The sequence below is a fragment of the Anopheles coustani genome, chromosome X, assembly GCF_943734705.1.
Source record: "Anopheles coustani chromosome X, idAnoCousDA_361_x.2, whole genome shotgun sequence".
Classification (NCBI taxonomy): Eukaryota; Metazoa; Arthropoda; class Insecta; order Diptera; family Culicidae; genus Anopheles; species Anopheles coustani.
In genome coordinates, this window is record NC_071290.1 from 15,334,754 (window position 1) to 15,350,061 (window position 15,308).

Below are 15,308 nucleotides of genomic sequence, written 5' to 3' on the forward strand. Positions count from 1 at the left end.
TAAGCTTCCCTAACGTTACTTGTTTACAACAGCCTACCACCATCTTTGCGCAATACTATTTGAGTTTCGTGGCAAGTTCCAAATTGCCTGTCATTCACTATTTAAAAAAAGGGATTAAAGGAGATTAAAGAGAAACCGAAAGAGTGGGATACCTTAAACGTTGATTTGATGTTTTCAAATTAATACTAAACCCTTTTGAATAAACTTTCTAAATAGTAAAATAACATAAAAATTGTTTTATTGCTAATTTGAAAATTTATCGTTGTTTTTTTTAATCATTTTCATGCTTATTTTCGTTGAATTTTGATCAACATTTATTGTACTGCTCTTTCCTTTTTGAAATTTGTACTTGAAATTAATCCTGTACCAAAATTATTTTAAAATTTCTTAGTTTTAGTTTTTTAAATTGTGAGCCTTTAGCTGGTAACGGATCGGAAAATTATTTGGATTCAAAGTAAATGAATTATAAGAGAAAGTCACTTGGTATTGAACAACAGGTTCAACAATTTTAATCTTCATTTTGAAACTTGAAAACTTGAATTGAGATAGGTTTTTTTTTATGAAGTACTAACATTTTACTACGGGCCGGATAGAATTATTTGGCGGGCCGGACTTTGCCGACCCCTGCTTTACACTAATATAGTAATGCGCTTATAGAATGGTAGGCTACAGTTTTTATAAAAGTGTGTCGATCGGGAAGCTTAGTCTCAAATCGTTGATTTAATAACGTGTTAAAGATAATTAGTAGCTTAGGTAATTGCATTCAATTTGTTATGCTATCAAGTGCTCGAAAACGTTCCTCGACGGCGGGCTTTAGGGTTTGATGCGGTGCATTAGTACTTTCGTAGCGTTTTACCTATTTCCTCCGCCTTGGCGGCCCCCCCACCCGGCCCACTGCCGTCGAGCGGGGGGGCAGGAGCCTCGATGCGGTACGCCGGGTTGGCGCTCGGTGGCATCTTCGACGGTGAGTCGCGCGCCTCGTGCGCTCCTGGAAAAACCGGGGCCGAATTTGGAAAGAAAGGAGAAGAAAATCCCCCACCGATGTAGTGCCGGTGTCTGTGTGTGTGTGGGTGTGATTTTCAGGGGTTCCGGTCCGCCCCGTCTGCCACCCGTGCGCCTGCCGTGTGCCGTTCCGACGAGAGAGGAAAAACGTCCGACCTAGCGACGAATGCCAACGAAAACCGAGACGCGACTCGTGCCCGCCTGGGGTGGGGTGGGGCGGGAAAACTGTCCGCTCGCGTCGAATAGCAATGATAATAATAATAATGAAAGTGATAGGGTGTGATGGGACTGCTGTTCCGATTTTCCCGCCGCTTGGCGTCGTTTATCTCGTCATTAGTGTCATCGTTCTATTCTCAACACTCACTTTGATACAGTAGGGGGAAGCTTCCTCTTTCCCACCCTCTTCCACTGGGTTTTCTTTTCTTCACACCTGCACCTCTCAGTCGCGCCCTCTCCTTTTCCTTCCATTTGCGCTAACACTTTCTCTTTTTCGCACCTTTTGCTGCGGCGTGCAAACGTAATACAGTTCTCACGAGACTGTACTACGCCATTACGCCAGGAAGGCGGCGATCTGGTCCCGAATCTGCACCAGATCTCCCTCCCTCTACCCCACCACCATTTTTACGTCTCATCGGTCGAGCCAAGTATTCACGTACGTACGTTGGCATCGGGTGCGCATTTCGCACAACCGAAACCGAACGAAGGAAAAACAAAACCATTCCGCATTCCACGGACGCAGCCACCGACCGAGGGGTGGTGCAGTGCGGGGAGGAGTGGGGGGGGGGGAGGGGGTGGGTTTTGTGGATGCATCTTGTTTTCATTTTTCTTTACGCCCTCAGTTTTCCCTCATGTGATCGCGTGGTTGGTGTGTTCACGTTCGTCTGGTGTGCTCACTAAAGGTTTTCCTCCAAATTTTCCTTCCCCCAGTTTCCAGGGGAAACCCAACACTAAGCTGGGAAAAATGCAGGAACTGAATTTGCACCGTTTTCCGATCGGTTAATGCTACTTCAAAAATATTAATCCGTGGAAAATTTGTGTCGCGGAAAGATTTGGGGATTTATCGAATTTTCATAATATATCCCCTTTCCCAAAACCCCGCACAGGGTGGGGGTTTTCTTTCTAGTTTTTTTCACTACACACTTTGCCGTTTCGTTGTGCGACTCGGTGGTTTCGTGTGTTTTGTTTTGCTTGCCCACAGTTCGGCAACTCCCCGACCTTTTTGGCACGATCTGCACACAAACACCAGCGTCAAACGACGCGGAAAGCGAAACCCGGGGCGAAAAAAAAAACAGGTCTCTTCCGGGGGTTTTCACTCTCCGGACGGGTGCTTGATTCGTTTGATTTTCCCCCCCAGCCAGCTAGAAACCTCGTTCGAAATGGATGTGTTCGCCAGACGGACGTATGTTCGTATTGATCCGCCGTTTATAGTTTTCGCCTTTCTGCTCCCAGCGAGTCCAACGAGGCAGGGTTAAATGGAAATGCAAGCACACGGACGCAGTTTTACGACGCACGTGAAGCACAATTTCCAGCCGGGCGTGTGTAAAAAGCCGCAACGTATCGGTGGCGGCACGAGATCGCAACTATTTCATTTACTTTACCTCCGACTGACCACTCAATATGCTAATGATAGTGGTGCCGGAGGGGGGTTTTAAACCCTTCTTAACCCCGTTTTTTTCTGTGGCGAACCGTTTTGCTAAAAGTAATTGCATTGGACGGTTTCGGTAAAAGAAAAAAATATATGAACGTGCATTTACCGTTTATTTTCCTCATCATTAACGGTCGGTCAATCGAATCGGTGAAATAACGTTGGTGGATTATCGGTTTACGGGACACTGCGGGGGTGGGGGAGGAGATTGCGACGACGGCGATCAAACCCGTAACTGATGCGTTCGTTTAATTATCTTTTACAGTAAGCGATACCGCTTGGAAAGGAACATGTTTTGGGAAACGTTATTCAATGTTTTTGAAAGTTTTGCAAAATACCGATCGATAACTGGAATAACTGTTTGGTACGATGTGTCTGACAATTATCTAATCGAAGAATAAATTGTATGCAAAAGTACTTTTCAAAACAACCGGTTTCTTCGTTATGAACTAAAAACTTAACAATATTGTTTCATCGGTGAACCGTTTTTTAAATGCTTTTGTCTTTGACGTCTTCGATGCGGTACAAATAATTACGGAGATAAAAAAAAACAGTTTTACAACTTTGTCAGTGCTTTGTCTTACGGAATTTAATAGGACGTCCGATTCGCAAGTGTTTCTGTTATTTTTAAAATTCTAAGTGAGTTAAGAATTTAATTATTTTTCCTAGATAAAAGCCTCAATTTTGGGTTGCAAGAAGAATTTAATTATTTTTCCTAGATAAACACTTCAATTTTGGGTTTTATTCAATCAAATCAACTAATTTTAATTTTATCGTACGACAAAATCGCACGCGAGATTTCATCTTCCAAATGCCATACAATATATCGTTTATTAAAATCGGAAAACTGACACCAGCATTAGTCCTTAGTACACTTAAAAAGAAACGGTTGTTTACGTGTACCCGTGTAAGCAGCGGTTTTACGAGTTGGTTCTGATTCTTTCATTACCATCAATGCTATTGTTTATCTCCTCACCGAGTGATAACATCAAACATCCACCAATGCAAGTTGTACAAAACATTATACTACTTCAAATCATTAAAAACTGGCAGTTTTTTTAATCTAATTTAACACTAGAGAAAATGTTTTCAACATCATTCCGTTCTTTTGTTTTCTCTTTTACGGTGATCAAACAAACACACCTGTTGCGAGATTTGACGTTTGCGTTAACGGTTTGGTCGAACGTTTTTGCGATCGCGACCGTCCATTACCACCAAAAATAATAATGTGCGAGCGTGTGTTTATTTTTCAACAGTTTTACAAAAACTCTCACTGCAGCCATCTGTGCGGATGTGTCCCCTACTCTCGGGGCAGGGCAGAGTGTGAGTTCAGTGATAATGTGGCCTTCGGTGACCTAAAAACCTGCACCGCGCACCATCATTGTCATTGAGCGTCGAATGGAAAGGTACGCTAGCGTTACGTTGTTCGTGTTTGGTGCAACGTAAAATGGCATTTTAAACTACTTCTAGGAATTACAAAACAACCTACTTCAAGAGATGAGTGCCGCGGAAGTGGAGATAATGGATGGCGCATCAGTTGGCAAAAACAAAAACCGATGAAAAGTACTCACACATCACTAGCACACCGGACCAAAGGTGACGATTGATGGAGCGCTAATATGTGGTACCATCGGTTCGTGACTTCTAGTCCGGATGGTTGGCTTGACTATTTTGGCCCGGACTACAAAAACAAACTCATTGACACACACACACACCGCTAGGGTTTGGCCGGCCAAACGGCCTATGGACAAGCGTCTGTCTATTTTTCTTTGGCGTAACAACCCGTACTCTTCAGCCATTCTAGACCTTTTCCCTTTGTCGGACTGACAAACCGGACTGGGACGTGCAGGAGAGGGTCGAAATTTGAACCCAGGCCAGCCGAGAGCATCGCTCATGGACCGTTTTTTCTTAAAAGCAACTTAAAATGGAAAGAATGATGTACGGTTCGGGACAAATGTGAAACTGTTTTGCCCGGCTTGAAGAACACACTTGTCGGAACGGACAACGGCTGTGAGTGAGAACCAAAGTGGCGGAATACTGAGGATTACATTGTGCACGGCGATTGGGTCACACCTTGTTCGAGGGACTGAGAATAAGAACGTGAGGAAAACAACTTCACGTTGGCATTCGGGTGGTCCTTCGGAGGTGGTTGAGGTCGAACGGTTGTGGCAGCAGTAGCAGCACGGGTGGCAGACACGGTACCGGACGCGGTGGACGAGGAACGATGACCCTACTACCTCGGCGCACGGACGAGAGTGCCTCGACAATCAGCTTCTGATTGACGCCGCACAGGTTGGCCGCCAGCTTCTCGCATTTCTTGTGACAGTTCACGTCGCAGTCTGCCGGGACGCAGATTGCACCAGGGCAGGAATGTGGTACCGTTGCCAGCGATGGGGGATATACGTGGCGTGAGGGGATGGAGGTGTGAAATAAGTATTTATAAATGTATATTTTGCATATGTAGATTGCATATGAATAAATTAAACCGAACCGCCAACCGTGAGGACCGTTTTCGTAGTTCACCGCGGGTGTAATTACGTTTCGCTCGTTTCTCATCTTACTCTTTATCGGCCGTTGCTCTCTAGATCTTCTGGCAACCAGATCTGCCCAACATCCCCAAATCCCCCTGGGTTTCCCCGAGCAGTAATATTTACCATAGCTACGACCTAAAATTTAGGTTTTCATTTTCTTTGCGTAATTTTACAGGATGAAACTGACATTTGCCGCCATGTTGGAATAAGACATATTTTAGGGAGTCTCTATAGTCATAGTATCTATCACTATGTCAATCGTTTTTTCGTTCGTACCCAACAAGCCAGCTGTCAACATATTATCTGTTTATACCAACACCTGTACGAAGAACAAAACACGAGCTGGTGTGCTTCAGCAAAAAAAAATGTTGGCGGTGGAAATAGATCCAGAATTAATTAGTCTAATTGCACACCAATTGGCCGGACCAATGTCGGGTTCATTATAAACATTAGGTGCGCATACCAACTGCCCCCGTGACTGTTCGTTCACGGACCGCAGAAAGATGCTGATATTTGGTTGCTTTGAGAGACTCAAACTTTGTGTTGAAAGATATTTTGAAAAAAGAACTTTTGTAATATAGAAGGGTACAGCGGAGGGGTTGCTGTGTCCTACCGCGCGACCTACGCGCTGTCTGTGCTGCAGTCGTCGTGGAAAAATGAAACCGAGCTAGCGAATAGCTTGCATCACTCGAGGCCCTTAGCTCAGCATTCCCTACTGCAGGTGGGAAGTGCCAAGACACGGAAAAACAATCGCAGCAGAATCCCCCGATTCGAAGTTCTGTGAGTTTGTTTGATGTTGCAACACTTGGCGATCAGTTGGCTGACACGAGTGGTGTATAGTAACACTCCAAGCGTGAAGTTATTTATCCAAATATATTGCATCAAAAGTAAAGTCTGCGTTTGGGTTGGAGTCAACATCCGACATTCTGGCCTTTGTAGACGGTGCCGTCTGCCTGGTTCGCCCGCTACCGTAATGAATGAACTCTTCGGAAGGTGGGCGAGAAGCTTAAGGGAAGCACCACGCGTTCCAGGGTGAACGCTCCTCCGCCTGTTTATTGGCCAACCTGCCAACCCACACCTCGGAAAACCTTTGATCTATCGTCCTAACCGTAATACAGGCGGTTTTCGCACCGGACTGCAAGAAAACAAGCACATTCCGGGGGGAAACAAACCAACAAACCACGGTTGGCATGGTCCAGGTGAAGCGCTGAGAAAACCACCGGATTGCACGCTTTCTCCTTGCGGAACTACGGCATGTGGGAGCTGAATGTGGTATGGAAGTAAATAAACTCTAGCTTGTACGCTATCCGGCGGCAGGGAAATTCCGAGTTCAAAGCCGCAAACCCTGCGGTTCCGTTCACACCCACGCCACAGATGTTGCAACGTCGGACGCGAGCGCCAGGCGCTGGTTTTCGTTGGCGTAATAATGGGCCGCCTCTTCTTTCGCACCTGATCAGGCGCTATGCTCTGGTGTTCGTTAGTTGCCGATGGCGGACGATGCTCTGGTTTGTTGCAATAGAGCTGACAGTTGAAATCGCTTCAGATCTACTATTTATGCCAACCACACTGGATCAGGTTACGTGAGATAACCAGTCTGACAAACGCGGGTCTAATTTTTCTATAGGAGACATAGTCCCGTGCCGGCTTTAGCCTTCGGAACCTTGCTCAACCCCGTTCAGGTGTGCCCTGCGATTCGTGCACGCGGTTTGGAAAGCAGAAAATCATCCGCACAACGTTCTCACGATCCTCTAAACCCAGGGTAGAATGTACCTTCACCCCTTTCCTGGCTAGAGAAAGCCGCAGAATAAAGATAACCGATATAGACATGACAGAGCGCGCTGGCTATTTTAATTAGTCTTAGCCGCCGTAATGAGAGCGCGAGACTGATGCTGGTGGTTTTGTTTTGCCCTCCCTTTTGCTGTGTGTTGGTACAGACCGTCCACACGGTTATAACTTCCTCGGCATGGTGAAGGTTTTTTTTCAATTCGCTTCTTCCGCTTCTCACGTCGAGTTTATCCGATTAGCCTTTACCTCACACAATCGACCGACATAAACAAGGTAACATGTACCCAAACTTTTGAGTGTTTAAATGAAGTTGGAACCGTATTCCGGCTGCAAAAATCACTAACCTAACCGGTCGGTTTTACGTCACCTGCCTGAGGGATAACAAACGGTCGGCCAAGGTTTATGGACACGCCGGACTCGTTCGCTGAAAGGCTACGGAACAGCGTAGTCGCAGGATGAATGGCAGATGTTCCCACCCAGTTCATCCGAGTATCGGAGACTCTCGTGCGGTCAACGAGCAGCGGTCTATTTTTATCACAATTTCGATCACGATCGGCACAGACATCCAGAAGTCGTTCGCTTCGCTTGCTCTCGTGCGCAGCGGCTGTAACACCTTTCATCGGCATGAAAATCTAGTTAGAGCCACGGTAGCGACTGCCGGTTTTTCAATTCCAATCCATCATGCTATATTAGATGAGAACGGTGGTTTCACATTGTTTGAAGACTCGCCGGGAACCTTCTTGATTTATAAACTTGTTTGTTTTCTCCACCTCCGCAAACTGGGTTAAAATGTATGACCTGGTTTGGCTGCTGGTTCGCTAACCGATTCTGAAGTACGAAGAATAGCAAACAAATAAACATCCCCCCCCCCCCCCCATCGCACGCGTCCAGCAAACCAAATCCAGGCTGACGAGATTGATGGTGCTACAATGTGCCTCGGAAGGGCGAAAAGTTCAGCGTAAGCCGATGTGTTCATCAATAACCAAAGTGTTTGGATCAACGCCGGCGCGTGGTGTAACGTGGTGACGATACAGCGATAATCCTCAGACCATTGGATCTCGCTGGCGAGAGTTCAGGGTCTCGCCGTTGCGTTCGTCCCCACAGGGTCAGTCCCCACGTAACGCACGGGAGCGTCACCCGAGCTGCCTGGCCACCTGTTGCCGCTCAATCAGGAAGCGTTGATCTCCCAACCAACCCGAAAGGGCTGACTCGACAACCGTGGCGCGACGTAACAATCCGCGTTGCGAGTGCCGACTCGCCGACGGAACTGAACAGCGGACGTCAGCGGTGACATTGAACTTGACATTAATTCGCCTAGCTGTGATTCGTGCCGGTGCTTCCGAGCAGTGCCGAGCAGGCGTCGTCTGCCAACTCTGCCGGCGGGTCAGCGCACGTACATTTATCGATCGACTTATCGACCCGACACCCATACGCTCGAGGCATGGCTCAGAGACGAGCTCGGATTAGCTCGGAGGATTATTTTTGGGCGTTGTTTGGGAAGGGCGAGGGAAACACGTACAGCACGGTTTGGCACATTGAAGCGGATGCAGCTTGGTAGCGTGGTAGCTTCCGCATGTGCCGGCAACAATCCGCTCGAGTGTGTGTATGTCGATGGCGAAAACGGATCTCCGATCGATTAAAGGTTAGCAGGTAGATAGCTCTGATCTAGCATCGGTGATGACAGACATGCGATCGAATGTTAGCAAAACATGCAGCTCCCTGAAGACTTCCATGAGTCATAGGAGCAGGGCTTCCTACAGGTGAATTATAGGCCAGATTGTGGGAGCTCAATTCGCTTTCGACTAGAGACGGCGACGCTAACGACTGAATCGGGGAAGTTCACTTACCTAACGCCTTCTTGGGGCTGATCGGTGCGGTACCGCCGCCATAGAAGCCGGAGTCGTGGCTGCTGGTGCTAGCGCTTCGTACGTCGTGTCCGGCACTCATCGAGCGTGCCCGCTCGTCCTCGTCGTCGACTGCGGCCAGCGCGTCCACAAGCGCCGCCGTGTTGTTGTTCTCGTCCTTGGAGGAGCCGCTCTTGCGGCTGCTGCTGCTGCAGCGTGGCTCGGCGTGTAGCGGGATCACCATCGGCGTGTCGTAGATGTCACCGAACGGGTCGGTCGCCGACTTGCCCGATCCGGCCTTGCCGGCCGCGCCCTGGTGGCGCCCTCGGCCACCACCCGACTTGCCCTTGGAGCCGCCTGTGCTCGAGTTGACGCTGCTGTCGGTGTTGATGTCGGACGTCGCGCCGTCCATGGTGGAGGCCGTCTCCGAGGACGTTTGATCGGTGGTGCTGCTGGTGGTGGTGGTGCTCTCATCCTCGCTGCCGCTGCCACCACTGCTGCCGCTGCTGCTGCTGGTCAGATCCGCCTTCCGGTTGTGCCGGTGCCCGTGCCGCTTCACCTTCCACAGGGGGCGCGGCCGGGCGACCAGCACGATCGGGCACTTCTCCTCCTTCGAGTAGCACTTGCGCATCTGGTCGAAGTTCAGCTTGACCCGCTTGGTCGGATCGAACGGCTTCTTTTTCTCCGGCTTGTCGTTCGCCATATCGTCTTCCTCCGATGACCAGTCGTCTTCTACGCCCGAGAACGATGTTTCCGATGCGCTGTCCTCACCGTCTTCGTCGTCACTGCTCGAGAGGTACACTTTCTTCTGCTGTTGCAGCTCCGGCTGCTGCTGCTGCTGCGGTTGTGATGCACCAGTTGCTGCTGCAACCACCTTTGTTTGTTTGCTAGCGTTGTTGTTTCTCTCGCGAGTGTTCACCGCAGACAGGTCGCTCAGGTTGTCTAGCGTACCGAATTTATTCTTCGTCAGCTTCCCACCATTGGCGATCGGCTGCTGCTTGGGCGTCGCCGACGCGATGGCTGCCGCGACCGGAAGCGCCTCCGACACGATCGCCGACTGACATTTTTGGCATTCCTTCACCTCCACCGTGAGCCCCTTCGCGCCCATGTTCAGCGTGATTTGGTTCAGCTTTGCTTGCATGCGCTCGAGATTCTGCTGCTGCTGTTGCTGCTGCTGCTCGGCGATTCTACGCTGTTCTTGTTCTTGCGCCTCCTTCCGCTGTTGGGCGAGCTGTTGCTCGGCTTTAGCCTTGGCCGCCAGAGGCTCTGCCGCTTTCGTTTTGACCGCTTTGACCACTTTCTTCACGATCACCTTCTTCACCGTCGGCTCTTCGGCCGGTTTCTTTACGACAGTGTCAGTGGCGCTCGAGGAAATCGCGAGGGTAGTTGTCGTCGAGGTGATCGAGGTGGCGGTGGTGGTGGTGGTGGTGGTGACAGTACTAGCGCCTGCCACACTCGTGGTTCGTGCGGTGGAGGCGTTCGATGCCTGCTTCGATTTTTCCTCGGCCAACTTTTTCTCGGCGGCGGCAGCGATGGTGGGTGCCACCGCCTTGATGAGCTCCTTCGGCGACAGCTTCTTGGTGTCGATCAGTGCTCCCGTGCCCGGATGCAGTGCCGGAAGTGGCAGTTTCCCTGTCGTTGCCGTCTGCAGCAAAGACTTGCCGTCTGCTGGTGTGGCTTTCTTAGCAACGGCGGGTTCCTTCAGAGGCAGCTCTTTCTTTGGAGTCACTGCCTGAGTTACCGCATCCTTCAGTGGCAGCTCTTTCTTTGGAGTCACTGCCTGTGTTACCGTAGCCGGCGCTTCGGATGATACAAACCCTGCAGACTTACTCTCGACAGCCGCCAGCTTTTGTGGCACTTTGAGTTTCGGAGCGCTGTCGCTTCCGACTGCTAGCTCATCTTTCACTGGAGTCGTTGTTTTGACCACCTTTTGGTCTATATCGACACTCTTGGTACTCGGGGTAGCTTTATCTTCGACAGTCTTTGTAGTCGTTTTGGGGAGGTTTTCCTCTACCTTTGGTTTTACTATCAAATCGGTTCCACCCACTCGCAATCCGCCATTGTCAGGTCCCGCCGTGAGAGTATCCTTTAATTGTGCGGGTGTGATTTTAGCATCAGATGTAACGGAGTTTACCTTTGTATCCGGTTTTGGTGTGGTACCTCCCAACGGCGCAGTCGACGCCGTAGTCTCTCCGCTTGGTTTAACCTTAGCCAGCGGTGTGTCTTTAGCTACCGATGGCCGATCTTTGGTGAGTACTGGTGACACTGGCCCTGCAACCGGTTGCTGCGTGGGTTGCGCCACAGTGCTACCGACTTGGAATGGCTTACTTTGAGCAGCGCCGGGCGAAGCAGGTGGCGACGGCACTGCCGCGGGCACCGGGAAGTTCGTCTTTTTCTGGATCGTCGGAGAGGTCACAGGTGAGGGTTGCTCCTCCTGCTCGCTGAACTGGCCCAACGTCATGGTCTGCGTGATGCGTTCGATTTGCTGCTTCCTCCGCGCAAACGATACCGTCTCACGGGTTCCGATTGCGCTCCAGAAGTCCTGCTCGTCGGTCGCGCTCTTGCTAAGTTCGGCCGGTTTTTTGCGCAACATCGGCTTACCGAGCGGTCCAAGTTTTGGAGCAGCTGTCACCCCCACCGAGCCTTCCTCGAGCCCACCTTGTTTTACCAGGGGAGATGGTTTTGGCACCTTCTGTTCGGCTGGCATGATATTGGTTTTTTGGGTTCTCAACTCGTCTTGGTTCACTGAGGTAGTGTTTAAACCTTTCAGTTTACCTTGTACATCCTTACCGAAGTTGAGTGGGTCTGGCTTAGGCTTTTGTTCTTGCACCTGCTCTGCAATCTTTTTAGTACCCTTTGGAGATTCCGATGCTTCCTTCTGTAGACTGGATGCTTTCGTTTCATCCACTTTTGGCACCAGGTTGACTTTCTGAATATCTGTATTCTTTGCTAACTGTTCTGGTTGTTCACCCAATGTTGGTTTAGCTCCCTTAGGCGCATTCTTCTCCACACTAGTCAGCTTTGCGAGGGTACCCAAACTTGAGTCTATAACCTTTTGAGTGACCTTGGGAGATTCTGTTGTATCCTTCTGTAGGCTTTGTGCTTTCGACTCATCCTCTTTTTGCACCACACTAACTTTCTGAATGTCTGTATTCTTCGGTTTTTGTTCTTGTTTATCACCCAATGTTGTCGTGACTCCTTTAGTATCATTCGATGTATTCTTCTCCTGGCTAGGTAGCTTCGGAAGGGCATCCAGATCTAATTTCTTTCCTTTTTCCTCCTTCACAAGAGTAGGTGATGGAGGTACCGATCCATTCTGCGCAACTGTTGAACATCCTTCCCCAGAGATCTTCTTTGCTGCAGTGGTATCTTCTAATGGTAACGTACTTGGCTTTATAGACTTTGGTACCGCAGGGGAGACACCAGGTTGCATATCTGGAACTTGCTCCAGTTCTCCAAGTTTTGCTCCGAGCTTGTTCTCCCTGTTACCCAAGAGGATAGTTTTCGGAGTGGTCATCGCTGGCTTGACTTCCGCCGGTTTGGTCGACTCCGCTTGGGAATTTGTGGGGATCGGTTGCGTTGGTACATTGCTGGCTTCCTGCTGTTTCGGTGCTGGTGTTTTCTGCTCCACCGACTGCTTCGATTCTCCACCTTCGTTCACTGTCTTTGGCTTTGCGGCCTCCACCACCCGCGCAACCGCTTCCTTCGTCGACAAAGACTCGCTGCATATGTCTGGCAAGTTTTCGACCGTCTTTTTACGAATGTATGTCTTGATGCCGACCTTAGACGTCGGCTTCGGTTGCTCCTTTGCCCCCCCTTTCTGCATGCCTGCTCCATCGGGCGCAATGTTTAGCTCCACTTTTGGGCCCGCTTGTTTGCTGGCGTCGCACGGACCAGCCATTGCGACGCCTGTCTTTGCCTCCCCGGATACTTCCGGCAACGTCGAAGCCTGCTTCGACCCCTCCGACCCCGGCAACCCGTTGGCCAGGACTGCTCGCTGCTCGACCGGCCGCTCGACGTTGGCCACCTGCACCGGTTGCTTCTCAGTGGTACGCAACACAGCGCTTTCCTTCTTCACCTTCTTGACCACTGTCGCGTCCACCACTAACACCTTCGTGCCGGTGCCAGTACCCTCGTCTTCTCCCTTCTCTTCCGAGCTGCTAGTTGGCGTCTTTTTCTTCTTCTTCGGAAGCTTAAAAACGGTGCACTCCTCGATCGACTCGACCTCGGCCACGATCTTTGGTGCGAGTGCGGGCGTCGCGTTCCTCACAACCACCACCGCGTCATGGTCTTGCTCCGTGGTCGCCTGATCGTTCGGCTCGGCGTCCAGCCGTGGCAACGGTTTTGTCTTGGTGCGCTTGATCTTTTTGAGTTTGCGTTTCTCCGCCACCTCGACGCCGGAGTCTTGCGCAATCTGCTGCTCGAGCGCCTCCTTCAGGCGCTCCTCGAGCGTGTCGGGTGTGACGGGGTCCGCCAGTCCGCCTAGGTCGGTCGTGTGTGCCGCCACCTGGGCGGCCTTCTTGAGCTCCTCCTGAAACTGTAGCAGCTCGTCCTCGATCAGCTGTGAGGCCCGGCGCCGCAGTTCGCCCGCGTTCAGATCGTCGTCCAGCTTGTCCGAGCTGATGTCGGCGCAGATCTCGTGGAAGCTCGGTATCTTGGCGGCACTCTTACGGCGCAGCGTTCCGCGACGCTTCAGCACCGGCGAGTGCTGCTGGGCCAGCGTCGTCACATCGAGCGGTGCGCACCCATCACCGTCTCGTATGAGGTGCTTCTCGAGCAGAAGCTCACCCGGCGACTTGCTCGGCTCGGTGCGCACCCTCGGTCGCAGGTACAGCTCATCGCGGAAGTTGTCCCGCCAGGAGGACGTACCGCCTGCCCCCGCCGAACGCACTGTTGGCGGTTCCAGCAGCAGCATCTCCTCGTCGAACGTTGGCTCGGAGGTGGTAGGTGAGCCGGTGCCCACACCACCACTGCGATCTCGGCCCTCGGTGCTGCCACGACTCCCGCGCGATCGGCTCCGGGCACGGATCGTGTTCAGCCGCACCACGGTGCGATTACGGTTGATCGTCGACCGGGCACGTCGCTGTTCGCTGCGCTCGCTGAGCTCTTGATCACGGGCAGACATTGGCATCGCCGACTCCCGCGGACTGCGCTCCGCTTCGACCGCCGGTGCCGTCGCCGTCAGGTTGATCGAGGAGTTGACGGATGGTGCGACGGACGGTGGACTGGCCGCAATGCTGGACCGGGAGGGCGAACCGGCGGTCGGAGACTCTCCACCGACGCTAGTGTGCCGGTAGGCAGCCAGCGACCGGGACACACCGGCATACTTCGCCGCCGACACGTCGATGTCGGCCGTGTTGATGGTGCGCCGCGGCTTCTGATAGCTCGGCGAGCTGTGGTGTCCATGGCTGCCGATGAACTTTGGCGAGCTGACGCGCCCTAGGGCGGCTATGCGTGTGCTCGTGAGCGGCGTCTCGGTGATCGGCGTCAGCTTCGGGACGTAGCCGCGTGTGAAGGAGGGCGCCGTCCGGGTGGCCACCCCGAGCGGGTTCGGGAAGGCCCGCGACACGCCGACGTAGGTCGGCGGGCTGTAGGTGGACGAGCCGACCGACACCATCGGGGTCGGGATGATCGGCGTGTTGCCGACGTAGTTGTGGTACAGCTCCGAGTACAGCGGCATCGTGCCGGACGCGCAACACGAAACGGTAAACCGAAAACAAACAAAACCCGCTGGACCGCTTTGGGCGCCTTAGGTGCACATCCTGCAGGTGCACAGGTTAGGTGGACCAACAAGTCGCGCAGACAACACGAGTGCCTTGGTCCGTAGTCGAGGTCAAACGGGACAGCTTCACGTTCCTGCCAGCTGCCACACGCTTGCTTTTGTTTGTTCGCTTCACGCAACTCACTCACACTTTGCACTCTCCCGATTGACCTTTGAACTGGTACGGTACACACTTTACCTTTTCGCAAACTGGTTTCCTCCGTTTCTCACTCTCTCTCTCTCTCTCTCTCTCTCTCCGCCTTTGAATCGATACCTGCCTCTCTCTCTCTCGCTCTTTTTCTCGTCTATCGCTTGGTGATGTTGCTCAACCGATCCTCTTCCCTGGTACTTGTTTTTTTTTTGTATGAAAAAATGGATTTTCGGTCGCTATCAGGTCCTTCTTTACTCCTTCCCCGGTTTTCGCCTCGTGAATTTCTCACAACCACACACCCACACACATACATTCACACATTCATGCACACTATCAAGCACACACACAGCGAGGACTAGGCCAAAGGCCAATGGGCATCGCTTCCGGTTGGCGGTTCCCTCCCACACACGCTTGGTTGATTGATTGGCCGAACAAGACCACAAGGGGGTAGTCAGAGGCGAGGACCTGCAAGGTGGTCACGCACAGAAACGGTGGCACCACCAAATTTGACACCAAAAACTGACAGCCACTACTTCCGGAATGTCCGAAATCCGTGAACAGCACACCAGGCGAGTGGACGCCGAGGAGG

General features: G+C 51.5%; 1 protein-coding gene across 1 annotated transcript in view; it reads right to left on the reverse strand.

Moving 5' to 3' along the window:
• The window catches only part of LOC131269349 (serine-rich adhesin for platelets-like), a 31,625-nt gene extending 17,138 nt beyond the window's left edge, over positions 1-14,487 (reverse strand). Inside the window, exons 1-2 of the mRNA XM_058271700.1 lie at positions 12,919-14,487; positions 8,811-12,879 (exon numbers count right to left, since the gene is read on the reverse strand). Coding sequence (XP_058127683.1) covers positions 8,811-12,879; positions 12,919-14,487 — 5,638 coding nt within the window. The remainder of the gene's footprint in view (positions 1-8,810; positions 12,880-12,918) is intronic.
• Between the last annotated feature and the right edge of the window lie 821 nt (positions 14,488-15,308).